Source organism: Stigmatopora argus, chromosome 17 (genome assembly GCF_051989625.1).
Source record: "Stigmatopora argus isolate UIUO_Sarg chromosome 17, RoL_Sarg_1.0, whole genome shotgun sequence".
Lineage (NCBI taxonomy): Eukaryota > Metazoa > Chordata > Actinopteri > Syngnathiformes > Syngnathidae > Stigmatopora > Stigmatopora argus.
The window spans coordinates 13,601,047-13,621,569 of record NC_135403.1 but is presented as its reverse complement, the minus strand read 5'-3'; the positions used below and the strand labels follow the sequence as shown (position 1 = coordinate 13,621,569).

Below are 20,523 nucleotides of genomic sequence, written 5' to 3'. Positions count from 1 at the left end.
TTATTCACTTGGAAGTTAAAGGGAAAACAGCCCCATCTTGCCATATTGACAAAAATGGGAATCTCACTCCAACATCAGCACTTTTTTTTTCCAGTGGCGCACCAAAATGTAAAAGCGTTTCAAATTCCCGTAATGTCTTTCTTCACTCGTTGGCTGCCCTTGACTCCAATAGACGTCCAATCCGGCTGCAACCTTGTCGCTAACTCAATTTGCCCGACTTAACAAATACACTAACAAATCTTTAAAAATTATGTACTTTCAAAATATGAATGAAATATTTCATATATACAGACGCTCCCCTACTTACGAACGAGTTAGGTTCCGAGCGATTGTTCATAAGTTGAATTTGTTTGTAAGTTGATTCAGTGCTATCTTTTGTATTATAATTTATGTTTAAGGCCTATATAAGTATATTGAAGGTTTATATAAGTGCATTTGTATGTTTAAGGCTTGTATAAGCAACACACACTGGTTTGTACTGAAAAAAAACATTTAATAAAATGGAGAGAATACATACAGTACTGTATACATACATTAGAGAGAGAGAGAGATTTACTAGAAACTGGCCGAAAGAAGCTATCTAATGACGATTGCAGTTTTCTTTTTTTCATCATAAATGATGCGGTAGCACTGTATGGCATCATTCAATTGATTTGCAAACTTTGTGCAACGTTCAATATTTGGGTCCTGCTGCTCCATCTTTCTGTTTATAAATGGTACTGAGGGTCGAACGATTCAAGTTGTATGCCCGTGCAACGCTCACCACTCTCACGCGCATCAAGCTTCGTTATTATTGCCACTCATTTCAAATGAAATGGCTTGCCTCTTCCTTGCACCTCCCTCAATAGAAGCCTTTCGCTTTTCACCAACCATATTCAATAATGGATGCACGAGATATTTAATAATACAAATGAAAAAGGTTCTTTGCGCACTGGAGATACGTTCACACAGACATGTTCGTATGTACCGTTGTTCGTAAGTCGAATGTTCGTAAGTCGAATGTTCGTAAGTAGGGGAGCGTCTGTATTAATATAATAAAATTAAATAACCAGTAATACCATTTCGGCAATCATCGGAACATTAAATATGCAATGAAAATGAATAAAAAATATTCACAAAATAGTTTTTAAAAGACTGAATAAAATAATAACAGCCTCCTAATCAGCCTCATTTCCTCTAATAAAAAAATTAAAATTTTACATTAATAGAGTACAAAAAAAATCACTGCTTTATTTACATTTATCGAACGTTCCAAGTGAATCATTTGCTTTTTAAATGAAGCCCATTTGATAGAAATTGGAGTCCCTCCATAGCAAACCGCCAGACCCCGCCCCCATAGACCACGCCCCCCCCCCCCCCCCCCAAAAGGAGGCTTCAAGACAGCGGTCTTCTAACGGGGCCCTCCGTCAAGAATCGTTACCGCTGCTGAATCGGCGCGCTCGCTCGCTCGTCATCTCCCCGGGGAAGATTATTTGCCGCATCGATTGGGCAACTCAAAGTCGCGTTGGCCGGTGTTCCGTCGATAATTTACCGCGGGGGGGTTTGTCTCTTTTGCTCCTTGTCTAAAAGAAGGGGGAAAAAACTCGGGTGGTCACGCAACAAAAGCCCAGGATGATTTTTTTTTCCCAGCCCATCGTCAACATTTATTTGCAGCGGGAGAGCCGAGCTCCAAAATTGGGACCCCCTGCCTTCAAAGGGTCCGCAAAACTTCGGTGAGCTCCAACAAGTAAAAAAAATCGACTGTATAAATCAATTCCCCGGCAAAATAGCAACGTACGATTTTTTTCAATTCATTATTTCCGTATTTTCCGGAGTATAAGTCGCGTTTTTTTCTCTCTGACCACTATCAATCTTTTTGTAGCATTTAGTTATGTGGAAAAACTGTTATGTAAAGAAACACCTATCATCATCCAATCAAAACGTCCAAAATGATGCTACGTCTGTCGCCGAATGAGTAGTACAGTATTTTCATGACTATAAGGCGCACTGCATTATAAGGCGCACCCTCAATGAATGACACATTTTAATTTTTTTTCCATATATAAAGCACACTGGATTATAAGGCGCCCTGTCTATTTTGGAGAAAATTTAAGACTTTTAAGTGCGCCTTATAGTCGTGAAAATACGGTAATTTATACATTATTAAATGGAGGAATTGAAAATAAATGACAGAATTTATGAAGCGCTATATATTGTACAAATGTCTATTAAATAAGGGTAATACGTCAACATAGCAATAATTACAATAAAAACGCTATAAAAAGTAACAATAACAAATGCATTCAAGAAAGACTGTCTGATTGGGGACAACTAGCGTCAAAGGTGAACCCTTTCAAAATAAAATATACCGTATTTTCACGACTATAAGGCGCACTTAAAAGTCTTAAATTTTCTCCAAAATAGACAGGGTGCCTTATAATCCAGTGTGCTTTATATATGGGAAAAAAATTAAAATGTGTCATTCATTGAGGGTGCGCCTTATAATGCAGTGCGCCTTATAGTCGTGAAAATACTGTACATGGCAAATTTAACTCCCAATTAAAAGCATCTGCCAAGCGCCTGGAAACGACCCTTTTGCCCCTCGCCATCGCCGCTGCCGCCGCCGTCCCCTGGTGCTCTTTTATTCTCCGGTTAGCCTATTAGCGATTGTAATTAGCTGGCCGGGACGGCGCCCGATTAATATTCAATGAGCCCCGATTCCTCATGAATTCAACATGGAGGTCCCGCCGCCTCATTTGCACGCGCGTCGTCTTGAATTGATGCGTTGGCGCGTCAGCCCTCGCTCGCCCTTTCCCTCTCGCTCTCTCTCGCTCTCTCTCGCTCTCTCGCTCGCTCTCCTCTTCCTCCTCTTCATCTCAGTCCCGAGCAGCGCGTCCTTTGCTCACCTTCCTCGTCGGAGGAGCTCCCTCTTCTTCCTCGTCAGCCGGCGCCCACCGGTTGCCGCCGGCTCGGCTCGGCTCGCGGCGGCTTCGTCCCGGGCGGGCTCTTTCTCCCCCCCCGGGGGCCTGGTCCGGCATGACCACCGCCAAGGACGGCGACCGGCCCAAAGCGGCTCCGCAGCAGGAGGAGGTAGCGAAAAAAAAAACGGCCCCGCCGTCCGCCGCAGTCCAATCAACTTTGCGCGTCGACGGGCACCGACGCGCTCGGACTTTTTGCGAACGTGGGTCGGACGAGAAAATAAATAAATAGGTGACGTGAAACGACGCGTGCAATTAGAAGCGGGCAGTCGGGGGCGTTTTTTGGGGGGCGACAATGACATCTTTTTCCATCGAAATGATTTAAAACGGTTTTGGTCAACTTGTAGTCTAAAAATAATGATTCCAATGTGACCGTCCGTATTGACTGCCATTGAGGAATGGGACGCCGTCAATGGGACGGTTGAAATTCATCGGACGTCCATCGTCGTCATCGGCAGACAAAAATAGTGACGAATAGTTTTGGACTTTGTTTTCCTAATAATAGACCCTATTGATGTAGTAAAAATTGTTTTAGGATGAATATTTGTTTGAATACCAAAAAAAACCAAAGGTCAGTTTGCGGGCGTGCTTCATCTGGCCCCGCCCCCTTTTCTACACCTGCGTTTTAGGTGGACTCAATGGATGGCTCGCTTCAACGAGATTCCACGCAAGATCTTGCTTTTGACCGGACTTGAGCCCCCAAAAATTCCGCTTTTCAATCGCTAAATGCCGAGTTTCCCTTTCGACCCGAACGTGACATTTGCCTACTTTAAAAGGAGAAAAGAAAGAGATCAAGAGAACGCTTTAAAGCTCTCGCCCGAGAGTCTCCTAAGGCGGGCGAGCACTTAAAGGCGGATCGGCCGAGGCGTCCGATCCCCCTCGTTAAAGGCGCGGCGCTGCGATCCCACTTTAAAGCCGCTCTGAGCCTGGAGAAGTGGCGAGACTCTTCTTCTTTTGAAATGGCTCAAAAGTCGCCGCTTAAAAAGACGGCGGGGAAAATAAAAGATCCGCTTTTGAAAATGGCTCACGGCTCATCGGTTCCCGTGGGCGGCGAGGTCGAGGTCCCATTGGCTTTGATTGGGAGGGCTGGCAGCCGTCAAAGGGGGGGATTGGACGTCCGTCGGCAGTAAAGGGGGCGGAATGTGATATATAGAATATTTTCAAATATTTTTCAAAACATCATTGCCATTGAAAATGGTAATACCGCTTGACATTTAGATTTTCGTAAACAATCTTTAGCTGGGCTGAATTTGCATGCTCTTGGTCATGTGAGTTTCAAATATAGAATTGCTCATTGGTCGTCAATATTTATATCGGAATGAAGTTCAATGTTCATGAGATGAACCTCTTGAATTTCAAAGTGAGTTAACTCATCCACTTGGCGGATTTGGTTCATTTTGCACAAAATGTTAAAAGGACCTGTTTTTATCATGTTATCACTTTAACTTAAAGTCTCAATTTCCATATCTTGATCAAGCCAAATGAAAATAATTCCTCCTTTCCCGCTTTGCCCCGTTAAGGTAGCGTCCATTCGCCAGCGGCTAACCACCGGAACTAAGTGAAGTCACGTCTCTCTCCTCCGACGAGTCGCCAAAGCCTTCGAAGAAAGCTCATAACGAGTAAACGAGTAGGCCGCATTCCAATTAGGGCGACGGCTTCGTGTGATCGAAACGCGGCGGGCGCTTTAATTGGGCCCGCCTTGAAGCCGCCGCCCCATCGCACCGAGCCGGCGGCTGTTAATCGCGGGCGCCCAATGTCGTTAAAGGATCGTCGTGGGTCTCCGCCCTCCCCCCGCTAAGAATCACACCGAGCCGCCTCGGCGCTCCCGCTGACTCCATCGCCCGAAACCCTGGCCGTTACCGCGCCGCGCCTTTTTTCTCACGGCGGGGGGGAATAACATTGGCGTTCCCGAAGGAAGGGCTTTTTAAAAAGTGACAGCGGGGGTGGGAAAATGGGCGGCGTGCCGCCAATTGGCCCGCTACCCCGTCGCCGGAATTCGACATTGCGTCTAAAAGTGCCACTCGTCTCCACGACGAGCCGGGGCCGCGTTGCCATGGCGATGTCACAGATGAAATCTAAAAATTGCCTTGTTTGGGTTTTTAAATAGAACGTGGAATTCAGGATTATTTACTACATTCAAAGGCAAACCTTCAAGTAGCGTTAAATCATTTACTCCAGTCATAGTCTGGAGTAGTAGTCGTAGTAGTAGAAGTAGTAGTAGAAGTAGTCGTCGTAGTAGAAGTAGTGGTAGTAGTGGAAGAAGTAGTAGTAGTAGTGGAAGAAGTAGTAGTAGAAGTTGTAGTAGTAGTAGTAGTGGAAGAAGTAGTAGTAGTACAAGTAGTCATAGTAGTAGTAGTGGAAGAAGTAGTCGTAGTAGTAGTTGTAGTCGTAGCAGTCGTAGTAGTTGTAGTCGTAGTAGTAGTAGCAGCAGTAGAAGTAGTAGTAGTGTTAGTAGAAGTAGTAGTCGTAGCAGTAGTAGTAGTAGCAGTAGTAGAAGTAGTAGTAGCAGCAGTAGTAGTAGAAGTAGTAGTAGTAGTTGTAGTCGTAGCAGTAGTAGTAGTAGAAGTAGTAGTAGTAGAAGTAGTAGTCGTAGTAGTAGTTGTAGTAGTAGCAGTAGTAGTAGTAGTGTTTAGGAAAATTGTATAGTGTCATTTCTTCCCCATTGGATATTCAGGTGGCCAATCAAAATCGATCAGGATGTTTTTGTCCAAATTTTGGCGCCACTGTATATTCTGGCAAAAAAACCTTTGCACTTTAATTCCTGCTTTTTTCCTTCTAATGTGTAAATGATATGAATTGGATACTACCTAACCAAAAGTGGCTACGGATTACTAATCTGTGATTAGCTATTAAAAATCCCAATGGCAGGTATTTTGATCCTTACCGCTGGATCAATTTGGATTTTAGTTGCGTGTACTTTCTGCCCTAATTTGATTTTCCAATCGGTGTATTTAATAAAACGCTAAAAAACAGGATTATTCTGCCTCCATTTTGTCACGATACCCACCGCTTTCAGGTGGCAATAATAATTCTGTATATATATCTTTGTTTTTTTGTTATAAATGTTAGAAAAACAAACCCCCAGCAAAGCTCACTACATCAACCGGCGCCATAACAAGTGCTTTGTTTTCTCTTTGAGGCAACCAAGACGTTTTAAAGAGCCGTTGCGCCGCAAAGCCAGTTAATAGTTGTTGTTTTTTTGCGGCGCGCCACCATTTCGGCCAAAGTGATTTTTTTTTCTACCGCCATGCCGCTCGCCAGGTGAAAGGAAAGCGGGTGGGCCGAGGTTCCAATCGGCCCGGCCGTCCCACCTATCACAACACGGCCGCTCTTTTACTGCCCCGAGAAGTCTTATTGGCCGATAATGGGGCGCCGTAGCCGGCGGCTGCCCGAATAAAACTGCTAATAGAGCAATTATTCTCCGACAAAAGGTCACCTCGGGCGTGACGACCGGGCCGGAAATCAATAACGGGCCCAATTACGGCGGCCGACCCGAGCTCGGGCGCCGCCTTCCGGGGGGGGGGGCGCCGAGCGACAGCTGCCAGACGTTCGCCGCCTGATTGCCCCGCTATTCTCTGGCGGAGCTTTTCTTTCACGACTTCTCGCTCGGACGGCGTTGAAAAATGCATGAGGTCGAGCGTAGACCTTTTCAAAATGTTTCTCTGGCCCCGAAAAGGAACCAATCAATCTGGCGGGGTCAATTCTGGACCAAAATGCCGCCGTTTTATCCCAGAAACTGGGACATGTTTATAAATATATCGCAGTAATTGTGAAAGCCTGCTTTTGTCTCCATGACTCTCTGTTATATCGCCCCCTAGTGGTCAGATTTGAATCTTTTGCTGACCTTAATGCCAAATAAGTGTCCAGAATTATTGCGTATCGCAACTAGCTTAGCCGTGGCTAAATATCCCGATAGAAAATATCCCCTATTGTGATGCTAATTTTTCCTCATATCGCGGAGACAACAAGCTACCGTATTTTCACGACTATAAGGCGCACATAAAAGTCTTAAATTTTCTCCAAAATAGACAGGGCGCCTTATAATCCAGTGCGCTTTATATATGGACCAATACTAAAATTGTTATCACGATAAGATCAAATAAATCAGTCGATAGGGTACACCGACTCTAATATTTTCCTTGTAGAAAAAGTACTGCGCAGTGACTGCTGGGATATGTAGTTCTTTTGTCAATACACCCAATGGATTGTGACCTGTATACATCGACATCAATACAGCTTGAGGAAGCATGGAAAGCACCGTTGGAAAAGTTACGCTAGCTACTATTTGCGAATGGATTGTGGCCGCCTGGACGAACGAATAAAACTCAGCATTTTTGATGACTCATTTGGACATTTGTTCAATTCGGACACAGAAAATGAGGACTTTGATGGATTAGTGGGTGATGATGACGTGAGTAAGTTGTAAAATGGCTAAATAAAGTACAACCCAACTCAGTTTTGCTTCCGTTGTCTTTTTAAAAACGTGTTTTTAGCGTGTGTCCGTATGTTTAAGCTGGTGTATGTTTTGCCATGCCTAGCTGCGTCTATAAAAACGGTGCGTCCTTTGTGTGTGTAAAATACAGAAATAGCACTCGTTACTGACACTGCGGCTTAAAATACGATGCGCCGTATAGTCGTGAAAATACGGTAACTGTAAAAATGTCCCAAAAATCGGAAATTACTTTTTTTATCGGAGGGTCTGCATCGACCGCTGCTCAAAAAATGGCCCTTTTATCCAATCGTGTCCGTCCAATCGGCTCTCGCATTAAGAGTTGCATGTTGATATTTTGCCCCAAAAAAGCAGCAGGCTGGAATACATTAGCCCGAGCAAACATCGTCTTTTTTTTCCTCTCCAAAACTCGTGTCGGCGCCGCGCATGGATTCCGTGACGGCAATTTATTTAAGCCGCCTCGCCGAATGGACGCCCAGCGCGATAAGAAGAAAAGAAAAGTTATTTTTCAATTCTTCACGCTAGCGACGCTAAGACGGACGGACGGGAGGGAATACCCAAAACAATCTTCCAAACTGCCGCTGTTGATTTGTTTTTTTTGTTTTTTTATTCTTCTCTCCTTTTATGATTGGACTCTTTGACGACGATGAACGTCCAATCGGGGGCCTCCGACCTCCGCTCGATGCAAATCATGTTTCATGCTAAAGTTAAAATGATTTATTATTGAAAAATAGAGAATATTTGCTCTTCCCGCATGCGAAAAACAAAGGTCAGCCCACAAGGACCGGGATGACGCGGATTCCCACTCCATCCCCGACGCCAACGTTCCTCGGGTTCCTTTTCAATTACGGCGAGGGGTCGCGGCGGAGGTCCGCTTCCTCGGCGGCGTCTTCATTAAGCGGCAGAGCGTTGTGGTTATTTCCCGCTTGGCTCCCTTCTTGATCTTTTTTAAAAACTAATTAGGAACTTAATCATCCTCCACCGCCGCATTTTTGACCCGACGCCAAGTTATCTCGCCGTGGGAAATTTGGAGCGGCGCGGCTCCTTTCGGATGTCCCGATTGGATCCCGCTAGATTGGACGCCAATCCGAGTCAACCAATGAAAATGCTCCAGCTTCTCTCTTGCAAAATAACTTTTCCGCTTTTTTTGCAAGACAAACTTTTCACCCAAATAGTCTCCTCGCCGCTTTTGTGGTTTTTCCCCCAAGGTTGTTTTTAACCAAGGACGACCGACCGACCGACCGACCCTCCTCATCCAAAGCGACGTGTCACAGGTTGCGGCGGCCCGCCAGCGCATCATTAGGAAACGTCTTCCCCGGCCGGCGCCGCTGTTTTTTCTCCTTGAAATCGTCGAGGCGGTGACTAGTTTACACCTCCCCCTCGGCCCCGTCACCCCCGCGCCCCTTCCCCCGTTTGATTCCTCTCGTTAGCCGGCGAGCGATGGTCTTGTACGCGCCGGTCCCTCATTTCCAACACGGCGCCGCTTTCAATTTTCTGTCATCCCGTCTTCATCTCCGCACAAATTGCGCCCTGATTGACTCCCGGCGTGCCTCTAACTCGCCCCTTCTCTCCCCTCCCTCACCCCTCCCCCCTTTTTGCAGGAGTTGGTGGGCAGCAACCCGCCGCAGAGGAACTGGAAGGGAATAGCGATCGCCCTGCTCGTCATTCTGGTCATCTGCTCGCTGATCGTCACCTCCGTCGTCCTGTTGACGCCAGGTAGGCCGTCAACAAAATCGCTCGTTAGCTTGTCTGAAAACTTAGTGTTAGCGCTTCGTTTTTGCCAAGGTATAAACAAAACAAGGTATTTTTCGGACTATAAATTGCACCAGCCAGAGAATAGGAAAAGTCGTACTGGAGTATAAGTCGCATTTTTGGAAGAGACGTTTTTTTTAATTAGATCAGAAAATAAGAACTAATATGTGTTAAAATAAGAGGAATATAATGGAGAATAACAGCGTGAATAGATACAAATGGCATAAAAAAGTAGCAATAGCCTAAAAAAAAATACACAACAGGCGGTTGGACCAAAAAAATAATTTGCATTTTGTGGAGGGATGGTTTTTATTTAATTAGAAAATAAGGACAAACGTACGTTAAAATAAGAGGAATATAATGGAGAATAACAGGCTTAATGGATAATAATGGCATAAAAAAGTAGCAATAGCCTAAAAAAAATACACAAAAGGCAGTTGGACAAAAAAAAATTGCATTTTATGGAGGGACGGTTTTTATTTAATCAGAAAATAAGGACAAACATACGTTAAAATATGAGTAGTACAATGGAGAATAACGGGCTGAATAGATAATAATGGCATAAAAAAGTAGCAATAGCCTAAAAAATACACAATAGGTGGTTGGACAGAAAAAAAACAAAGTCGCACTGGAGTATAAGTCGCATTTTGTGGAGGGCCGTTATTCATTTAATCAGAAAATAAGAACAAACATACGTTAAAATGAGAATAGTAAAATGGTCAATAACAGGATAAATAGGCGAAATGGCCTAAAAGAAAATACACAACAGGCTGTCGGTGAAAAAATACACAAAGTCGTACCCAAGTATTAGAAAAAGTGCAACTTATAGTCCAGAAGATGCAGCATGACAATGAAATATTGCAACTTTTGTGTATTTTAAAGTTAAATACAACCGAATTTGAGGTAGTCACGGCCCACTAGTCCGGTTAGGAAAAACAAGCAGAAAATTGAATGTGGAGGCAAGCTAATCCCATTTTTTGCACGCTTGAAATTGAAGTCGGCGTTTGGAAAGTGCTGACGCCGTCCATCACATTTGGAGATAGAAAAAAAACAAGAAGGGGATTTGCGCCTCGCCATTTATTAAAAAAAAGAATGAAAAAACGACATAGTATAGTAAGGCTTATTTTCTTAAAAAACAACATAGTATAGTGAGGCTTTTTTCTTTTAAAAAACGACATAGTATAGTAAGCCTTTTTTTCTTAAAAAACAACATAGTATAGTAAGGCTTTTTTCTTTAAAAAAACGACATAGTATATAGTAAGGCTTTTTCTTTAAAAAACGACAGTATAGTAAGGCTTTTTTCTTTTAAAAAACAACATAGTATAGTAAGGCTTTTTTCTTAAAAAAACGGCATAGTATAATAAGGCTTTTTTTCTTAAAAAACGGCATAGTATAGTAAGGCTTTTTTCTTTAAAAAAACGACATAGTATAGTGAGGCTTATTTTCTTAAAAAAAACGACATAGTATAGTGAGGCGTATTTTCTTCCAAAAAAACGACATAGTATAGTAAGGCTTATTTTCTTAAAAAACGGCATAGTATAGTGAGGCTTATTTTCTTCAAAAAAACGACATAGTATAGTAAGGCTTATTTTCTTTAAAAAAATGGCATAGTATAGTAAGGCTGATTTTCTTCAAAAAAAACGACATAGTATATAGTAAGGCGTATTTTCTCTAAAAAACTCCTTTTTTCCACGCCACCTTCCCCATTTTCGCCAGCCGCCCGTGTCATTAGCTCCGCCTTTCAACGGGAGAAAGACGGCGGGCGACAGTTCCGCTTAAGCTGACGGATCCCCGCCGCCACTTTGATCCAAGACGTCGCTCTCTCCCGGAGTAGAAAGAAAATCCGGGAAAATGTGCTTTTAAAAGCGGAAGCGTGCCAAGGTTAATCCCGCCCGTCCCGTCACGTCTCGCCGCTTTTCCAAAACCAAGACGGAAACGCAGCCGTCGCGGCGCCCATGCGGGTTGACGTTGACGGTCACGCTGGCTTGGAGATAAACGCCCAATAAGCTTCCATCATATTCCTCAAAACAGATTTTGGGAGAAAATTATTGTTGGACACGTAAGACCGTTTAACCTTATAAGCAGGGGTGTCCAATTCTTTTTTTAAAATGTTGAAATACTTTTATTTTGAGACGTCCAGTCCATTTCAAGTGGAAGGCTGGCATTTTGTTCATAGGCCGTATGTCGTACTTTAAATGGATTGGACGCCGTATGCTGTCAATGGCCGCCAATAGGTTAAAAAAGTGGTTGGTTTTGTAAGAATTGTAACCTCTCTAATGCAGGGATATTTTTGTTATTATTATTTTGCGATCATGTCAACTGCTTTATAGGGAAAGTGGCTCTTTGTTGTCCTTTGAAAAATTCAAATTTAGCTTTATGAATATATGGATAATTTGTGATTGGTGCATCAAAATGCTAAAAACTTATTTTTTTAAACAATAGAAATAGCTGTTTTGTAAGAATTGTAACCTTTTTAATGTAGGGATATTTGTATTATTATTTTGAGATCATGTCAACCGCTTTATAGGGAAAGTGACTTGAAAGTGATCTGAAACGGCATCGCCTCGTAAAGCAACCGCCTTCAACGCCATCGTTTAGATCAATATAAATCCGAAAGAGCGTTTGATTGGACGCTTCCATTTCAGACCGCCTCTTTCCTTTTTTGGCAGGCGAAGACGACCGGCTGGCTCTCAAGGGCAAAGTGACCGTGGAGGATCTTTTCCGGAAGGACTTCAGGGTCCACGACCCCGACGCTCGCTGGATCGGCGGTAAGCCCCGCCTTCCTCTTATCCCACGTTTTTGCCGCTCTGGCCCGGGTGACGCTTCAGGGCTAGGGGTGGCTCCGCTGGTGTTTAGAATGTCGCTTTAATCCAAAGATTTAGCCTTCTATTCAATTCCCAGTGCATTCTGGGGACTTTTAGAAGCCAAAAATGGACCGTATTCTTTGACGGCCTCTAACTCATTGAATTGAAGGGAATTGAATTGGAGGGAATTGAATTGGAGGGAATTGAATTGAAGGGAATTGAATTGCATTGCAGGGAATTTAATTGAAACAAATTGAATTGAAATCAATTGAATTGAAGGGAATTGAAATGAATGGAATCGCAGGGAATTGAATTGAAGGTAATTGAATTAAATTTGATTTTAAGTGAATTGGTGTAAATTGAGTTGAGTTGAATTGAATTGAACTCAACTGATTTGAATTCATTGGAACTAAATTGAACTAAACTAATCTGAATTGAATTCAATTGAACGGAATTGAACTGATTATTGTCATTATACTAGTATAATGAGATTTAAAGCTTCACCACAACGTGTACAAATAACAACAACAAACAAACCGGCAAATAAATAGTCAGTAAATAATATATAAAATAACAAATTAATGCCATTGAAGGTGCCAGACGTCAAATTCATTTGGAGCAGGAGTGAGCGCTCGTGGCAAAATAGCCATCCTAGCTAGCCTATTTATAACATCGTTTATTTGAACTTTTTTTAATTGATATTATTTAATTTATTGAGCGTGAAACAAGACAACGTCAACCTCTTTACTGGCCCGATTGTTGTCGTCCTTATCGGAGCGCCGTCGCTTGGCCGCCGCTTTTATGTTTCCGCAAGTCAATTAAGACGCTAAGTGGAGCCATCGTTATGTCGTCAGTCGTGTAAAACTCCGGCGATAAAGATCAAAACAGGAATTTGCGCACTCAAATCAAAGCGCAAATGCTAATAAGTCTGTTCATTTTATTATTTTCGTACTGCCGTCACAAAACGCCATTTACTTCCATTTTTGGCCAATTTTAGGACGATGAAAAAATGATTTTTGGACAACCTCATTCCTATTGTTTTCACATTTATATTTGAGATTTTTAGTTTGATCCTTTAATCCTTTTTCATGTCATGGTTCGCATCTTTTACGATTGATCCGACACCGCCCTCCCACTTGGAATGGATTGGACGTCGAGTAGCGACTCATTGAAATTCACCGCGGAAGGCCGATTGGACGCCGCCCGAATAAACGACCATTTAAAATGGGCCAGCAGCTGCCGCCATCACCGGCGGGGAGTCCCACGGGGCTTTCGGGGAGGGGAGACGGCTTTCACCTTGGCGTTGGCGGAATAACGTTGATTATGACACGTCCCTTAACTGCCGTCAGCCGACTGCGCCGGAGATTTAGAACCATGAGCGCCGCCGCGCTCGCAGATGGCGGCGAGGCGGCGTTCCGCTCTACGCCACGACTCAGACGCATACCTGTCAACCTCTGCCGATAACTGCCCTTATAAATGATTATGATTCCCCTTACAAACCCCCCAAAAACCTTACAAACACCGTACTCGTACGGTGTTTGTAAGGTTTTTTGGGGGGTTTGTAAGGGGAATCATAATCATTTATAAGGGCAGTTATCGGCAGAGGTTGACAGGTATGCAGACGTGACCGTGACTTGGTTGCAATCGGCGAGTCGAGACCGACACCGAGACTTGGGACTGGATTCCCTGATCGGACTCCGTTGGAGGACTTCAGGTTGTAGACTTTTAGAAGCCAAGACAAGAAACAAGACCATTATTTTTGGGGGAAATTGTGTGCCAGGTTCAGTATCACCAAGACTTGAAAATTGGGAAGCATCAAGGTAAGGTTAAGATTCAGACTTTAGCAAGTCAAGAACGAGACAGAAAGAAAGCTCAGATTCAGTTTTTTGGGTATGGTGTCTAAGACTTTACTTAAATCAGGGTACAAGTCAAGATCAAGACTTTGGGGAGTCACGACCAAGAACTAAAACGATGACCAAAGACTGACTTTTTGGGCAAAACCAAATTCAGAAGACTAGATAAGATAATCTAGACTCCTTTAGATGAGGTCAAGGTCAAGACTGAAGCAAGACGGAGACCCAATCCATAACTAAGTCTTTTGGGTATCGGGTCTAAGACTTTAACAAGACTTTGGGGAAGTCTCGGTAATAAGACCAAGACTGACCAAGACCAAAACGGAACCTAGACTCAGATTAGGCGAAGGTCGAGACGCGGCTCCCATCTTCCGCTAAGCCCCGCCTCCCGCACCAAAGCAACGGCTTGATATCCGGCGCGAAAGCAACTTCCTGCAACTTTTGTTCTTATCCGGCCATCTTTAATAGGCAGCGATAATCCGCCCGTCGCCACGGAAACCGTCAAAGTCCTTGTCGCCTTCCTTATCTCCAACCTCGCCGCCGCCCGATAAGACGCGGCTCCATTATTCAAATCGACCTCGGCGTTCATATTTGATTCCCAGCGAGCGGAGGCCACTTCCCGAATGCCAATTAAGACTTCACCGCGACTCCACTTCGTCTTCACGCTACTTTTCTCAGAATCAAATTGGGCGCTCCACTCGTTGGCAGCCGTCGTCGTCGCTTGGCGCCCAATCCTTTGGAACGGGAGCGCTGCCAGCCATGAACATCCCCACTTGCCAACAGTAGATTGGACATCTACGAGTGATAAACTCATTTAATTAAGGTTTTATCTCATCCAATCGAAATTTGCTTTCAGCATTTTCTATATTTACTTTTCCTTTATTAGCTGCTACTGACTAGGGATTTTTTTCTTGTTTGTTTTGTTTGTCTTTGAAGGCGGTCATTGACAGCGCTAGGCGTCCAATCCATTTAAAGTGGGTGGGAAACAGCATCGATGGCAAACTTTTCGCTTCCGCCATTTTTTTAATACTTGTGACAAACATGTTTTGGAACACAAAAGACCAAAACGAAAGAGCGGCGCCCGCCTCCTCTCTCGACAATCGGGGCGCCGCCGCCGCGGCACGCTAGCTGATAAAACATCAGACGGCCCAGGCGTCGTCTTTGATTGGGGCCAGAACAAAGCAGCGGCAAGCAAAATTTCCGTGTGGCTGTTTCATCAGCGCCAGAAATATTTCATGTTCCGCTCGCCTCCCCGAGCCGCTTCGTTGTCTCAAGTGAGAAGGAGAATCTTGCGGAACATCTAAAGCAATAAAAAAAAAAAAATCGGGTCATGCCTGAATTAGAATTTTACAAAGGTGCACAAGCACGTCAATATAGTATTAATATTTGTATTTTTTAAAACTGAAATTTACTTGAAAAATGTATATATATATATATATTTTAAATTTACTTGAAAATACAGTTGATACAATGTAACAATAAAACATATAAGGCTAAAAGAATCAAACTAAAAATATTTCAAAGACTGAATAAATAACAAATAACTAAATAAAAATATACAAATAAATAAATAAAAATAAACATATACAAATAAATAAATAAAAATATACAAATAAATAAATAAAAATAAAAATATACAAATAAATAAATAAATAAAAATAAAAATATACATAAATTATACAAATAATTGTAATTACCACTTCATCAAAAAATATAACCTTACATTAATTCAGAATCTTAAAACGTTGGACTTGAATGAACTTTTAACCCGTTATAGTGACTATTTTGATTATTTATATTTATAAAAAAAGATGTTGCATTTGTATGTGTGCTTTAGCAGGATTTTTGTCACGAGTGATTAAGTTGTTGGCCATTTTCTTTCTGCCATAATATCGCAAATCCCTAATAATTGGTCAAATCTGTTACGGTGATAGACTCTGCCATTTTTTGTCGCTCAACAAGCCTTCCACGTCCCCCTCGTATCCATCAATTGTTCCCCGTTAAGCCCCCCGCGCACGCACAGCGCTAATTAGCAGCCGTAGATTGTTATGCGCCGTGTTTGCTAGCTGCTAGCTAATTGACCATTAGCGGTGACTAAATTAGCAGCAAAGCCACTTTGATTGCCGACACGCTCGGGGGGAGCCCGGCCGGATATTTCCGGATCCGCCAAAGTGCTGTGCCGTCCTTTGCTTTTTTCTGCCTCTATGTTCATTTCAATTCAAATGATAGCGTTCGTACACATCCCCAACAACAGCAAAAAGAAGGGCACATTTTAATTTTAACCTGTTGAAGCCTGAATTTAGTTTAATTGAAAAATTCAACTGCAAATAAGTGTGTATAATTTGTCATGTTCTTTTTTTAATTCGCTGCCATCCTTCCACTTCAAATGGATTGGACGTCTATTGCCGTCAACGAGCTACTCGTCGAGTTTGTCCCATTGACATTGCGATGGATCAAGACCGCCCGCTAGCCTCGTTCCATTTGACGCTTCCCCGTGCCGCCGTTAAAGCGCCGCCGTCCGTCTGTTTTAGAGGTCGGCGTCCGCTACCGCCCGGCGCCGCTTGGCTGAGGACTTGTAAAAGCGCCAACGCGCTGTTAGCTACATGCTAAAAGATCTTTTGCATGACTCCGTTCGTCCCTTTTTCAAAGGGAAATTAGCAAAAATTATCTTACCATTTTTGCCTGATATTTCTGAAGTCCCGGGTTCAATACCCGCTTGGGTCCAGGCTTCATGTTCTCCCCGTGGCCGTGTGGGACATTAGCCCGCCTTTTGCTAGGAATCGGCTGGTCAAATTATATTTACTCTGAATTGTATTTGAAATAAAATCTAATTTCCTCCCCAGATAACGAGTTGCTGTACCGGGACCGCGATGGCAACGTGGTCCGCCTGAACGTGGACACCGACGAGAAGACCATCCTGGTCCACCACAAGAAGTTTGTAAGTCTCTCCGACCAATCAAAATGCAAAATGCGATTCTGGTTTAGCGGCATTTTCATCCCAACCTTGGTTAAACGGATTATCGTTACTAGGAAATGTGATTGGTAGCCTATTGACTGCCGTTAACATCTGAGATATCGACATGGACGCCTGCTTAATGCTGTTTTTCCTATCTCGCGCAGGAGATGTACAAAGCCAGCAAGTACGAGGTGTCTCCAGACACGAAGCATGTTCTCCTGGCCTACAACGTGGCGCCGGTGAGTTGAAATGTCCTCCAGGAACTGGAGAGGAACTCTTTGTCATTTTGCTCCTACGTTGCCCACAGGTCTACCAGTACTCCTACACCGCCTTCTACATCATTTGCAGCCTGGAGACACCGTAAGTCAGCAATGCTATTGCAAATGCAATTTGGTTTACAGACGCTCCCCTACTTACGAACATACGACTTACGAACAACGGTACATACGAACATGTCTGCAAATTGCGTTTATGTCGAAAAATGTTCGTAAGTTCGATTTTGTTGCATAAGTTGCGTAAGTGCGTGACGTATCGCCAGTGCGCAAAGAACCTTTTTCATTTTTATCATGAAATATCTCGTGCAGCCATTATTCAATATGGTTGGTTAAAAGCGAAAGGCTTCTAGTGAGGGAGTTGCAAGGAAGAGCCAAGCCATTTCATTTGAAACGAGTGGCAATAATAACAAAGCTTGATGCGCGTGAGAGTGGTGAGCGTTGCACGGTCATACAACTTGAATGGTTCGACCGTCAGTACCATTTATAAACATAAAGATCGAGCAGCAGGACCCAAATATTGAACGTTGCACAAAGTTTGCAAATCAATTGAATGATGCCATACAGTGCTACCGCATCATTTATGATGAAAAAAAGAAGAAAACTGTGCAATCGTCGTTAGATCGCTTCTTTCGACCAGTTTCTAATACATAAATCTCTCTCTATACAGTACTGTACATATTCTCTCCATTTTATTAAATGTTTTTTTTTTCAGTACAAACCAATGCGTGTTACTTATACAAGCCTTAAACATACAAATGCACTTATATCAACCTTCAATATACTTATAAAGGCCTTAAACATAAATTATAATACAAAATATAGCACTGAATCAACTTACAAACAAATTCAACTTATGAACAATCGCTCAGAACCTAACTCGTTCGTAAGTAGGGGAGCGTCTGTACTTGGGTTTTTGTTTGTGGGAAGTCGTCAGGTTTTGGGAACCCCCCCATAAAACTTGTTGTGAATTTGGCTACTTGTTAGGTGGGAATGTTTGCCATATCTAAAGATCTGTTCCGTCTTCTACAGCGAGACGTGGAACTTGAACCCGCCCGAGGTGCGCAACGCTCAGCTGCAGTTCGCCGGATGGGGTCCGCAGGGTCAGCAACTGGTAAGGACCTCCCTCTTCGTCCACCGTAGGGCAACTCGGACAAAAGCTCAGCCGCGATCGGCTCGTTACCTCAACGCGTTTGACTCGGTTCCGCTGAAAACAACGCGTTGGAGGACATCCCCCGGCTCGCTCCACTTCCGTGGAAAGGGGAACGAGTCTCCTCTAGTGCCTCGACCTAGAAAAAGACGCCATCTGCGCTCACGAGGAACATGTGCGTCCCAGTTGAGGAACCCTAGAGGACTTCCTAGACAGTTTCCTTTACACCGGGGAAGACCACTATTCTCGAGCAATTGAAAATTCACCTCCATTTTTTTGAACCGGAGACATGACCACGGTTTCGTTCTTCGACTTGTTCACGGGCAGGATCAGGTCTTGGGAGACCTCGTTTTGAAGGTCTTGCTCTTGCTCAGTCTTGTCAGGATTTTCCCTCAAGATCGCTCCGTTTCTTGACTTTCTTACCGCCATCTTGTATGAGGCAAAAAGAGAAGAGTGACAATATCGTGCCCGTTATCGGCATACAGAGGAGCGCTTTATCTTCGGGGGCGTCCGACCCAGGCGGCGCGGCGCTGCGCTCACCTTATCACAGGTGAGAGAGAATCCGAAGCGCATTAGCGGGAACGTCTTTCACCCGCCCGACATCCAGATCAACTCGCGGATTTACACTTTTAAAAGAGATGAGGGAGAGGGCGGACGGATTTACCGGAAACGGGAGATAAGGCAGCGGCTTTTGGCTCGTGGATCCAGATCGGGGGCGCCGTAACTCAGCGGGTGAGCGATAAAAACAGACGCAACCGCGGCACATTTCCATGCTTTTCTCCCCCGCCAACATTTCGTTTCGTCACGATTCGGCGAAAATGAAAAGGAAAAATTCAACCGTTTGGATAAAGCTTTCCCACATGGTCATAAAATATATCTGCAAATCGATTGGTCGCAAACCAGTTCTCTTTATTCTTCCGCAAATAATCTGACGTGAAGAATAAAATGGATTGTGATAAATGGTTGTAAATTGAGTTCTACGTTGGACAGCCACAGACATCCAAACGTCACCAACTTTGTGCTGTTTTTCTTTTTTTTTTTTTTAGATCTTCATTTTCGAGAACAACATCTACTACCGCTCCACGGTGGAGAGCCGTTCCATCCGCTTGGTGTCCACCGGCAAGGAGGGCGTCATCTTCAACGGCCTGGGCGACTGGCTCTACGAAGGTAAGCCCAGCGATTTCTTTGCGATTTCGTTTTAAGCATTTCGTCCACGTTCCCCCGCCTGCGCCGCCGAGGTAAATTAAAATGGAACCTGTCAATTTGCCTCCCCGTGGAAAAGACTGAATGTTCTACATGGCTCCATTTGCAATAATTAAGCGGCAGCGCTCACGTCACGCTTCTCGCCTCGTCGCAATTGGAGGGTGAACAAGTACAAGTATTGATATTTGTCTAAAAAAATAAAAAAAAATAGGAGCCGTGCTAATTCAACTCTTTTAAAGTCACTTGTAGACTTTTGACAATGAGTCCGCAATTCTAGGCAAAAAGTATTTCAAAAATGGCGCTCTGAGGACGATGCTACGTGGCTACCAAGTTTCAAAACAATCTGTGAGAACAACCACAATGGAGTACAAGTCCATACGAGTCACTAACGCAGGGGTCGGGAACCTTTTTGATGGAAAGAGCCATAAACAATTCCTATTTTTTAAATGTTAATCCTTGAGAGCCCTGCTCCGAATTTAAAAGTCAACATACATGAAAATGTGTGCCTTTTTTAGTCACTTCACCACTTTTAAAGTACAAAAAGTCTCTGAATTATTTTGACAACATTGTTACGTCGTTGCTAATCAATGAGTATCAATGAGAAAATCCATGCAAAAGAGTGTAATGAAAAAAAATTATTATAAGCCACTGGGGTAGTGTCAATGCCATAATACCAACGTAATGCTCCTATTCCTGCGCTTTCTCACCAGCAGTTTCCATAGTTTACCTCACAGGTTAGTGGAGAGCCATATGTGGCTCCCGAGCCATAGGTTCCCTACCCCTGCACTAACGTAACCCCTAAACATAAATGGTTCTTGAACGGAGCCTTGGGGTGCTCCGGTGGTCCAATATTTGGAACCTCGAGCCCAACCTTTTTCTCACCACGCGCACTTTGACCATCTTCATTTTGGATGAAGTCCACCTTTTTGATAGGCTTTTAATTGGCAGAGAACAAAAACTGGCCTCAGCTACCTTTCCAATAATTATTTGGGATACAATATTTATGATTATTTTGAATCGAGCTTGCGCGCTTTGATAAATAATCACCGTTGGTTTGAAAATCTGTTTATCAGAATGACATTTGTGATTCAATTCAGTTCGTCTCTTATTTTTTTGGCACTAATAT

General features: G+C 43.5%; 1 protein-coding gene across 3 annotated transcripts in view; it reads left to right on the top strand.

Annotated features, from left to right (window-relative positions):
* dpp6a (dipeptidyl-peptidase 6a) overlaps nt 1-20,523 on the top strand; it is a 75,249-nt gene that overhangs the window by 35,068 nt on the left and 19,658 nt on the right. For 2 of the 3 annotated variants that reach the window (XM_077623964.1, XM_077623966.1), the window contains exons 2-8: nt 9,009-9,123; nt 11,829-11,927; nt 16,660-16,754; nt 16,937-17,011; nt 17,080-17,132; nt 18,077-18,158; nt 19,241-19,361. In XM_077623964.1, the coding sequence (XP_077480090.1) occupies nt 9,009-9,123; nt 11,829-11,927; nt 16,660-16,754; nt 16,937-17,011; nt 17,080-17,132; nt 18,077-18,158; nt 19,241-19,361 (640 nt within the window). Of the gene's footprint in view, nt 1-2,854; nt 3,070-9,008; nt 9,124-11,828; nt 11,928-16,659; nt 16,755-16,936; nt 17,012-17,079; nt 17,133-18,076; nt 18,159-19,240; nt 19,362-20,523 lie in introns of those variants that run through there. The other variant, XM_077623965.1, reaches the window with a different exon arrangement.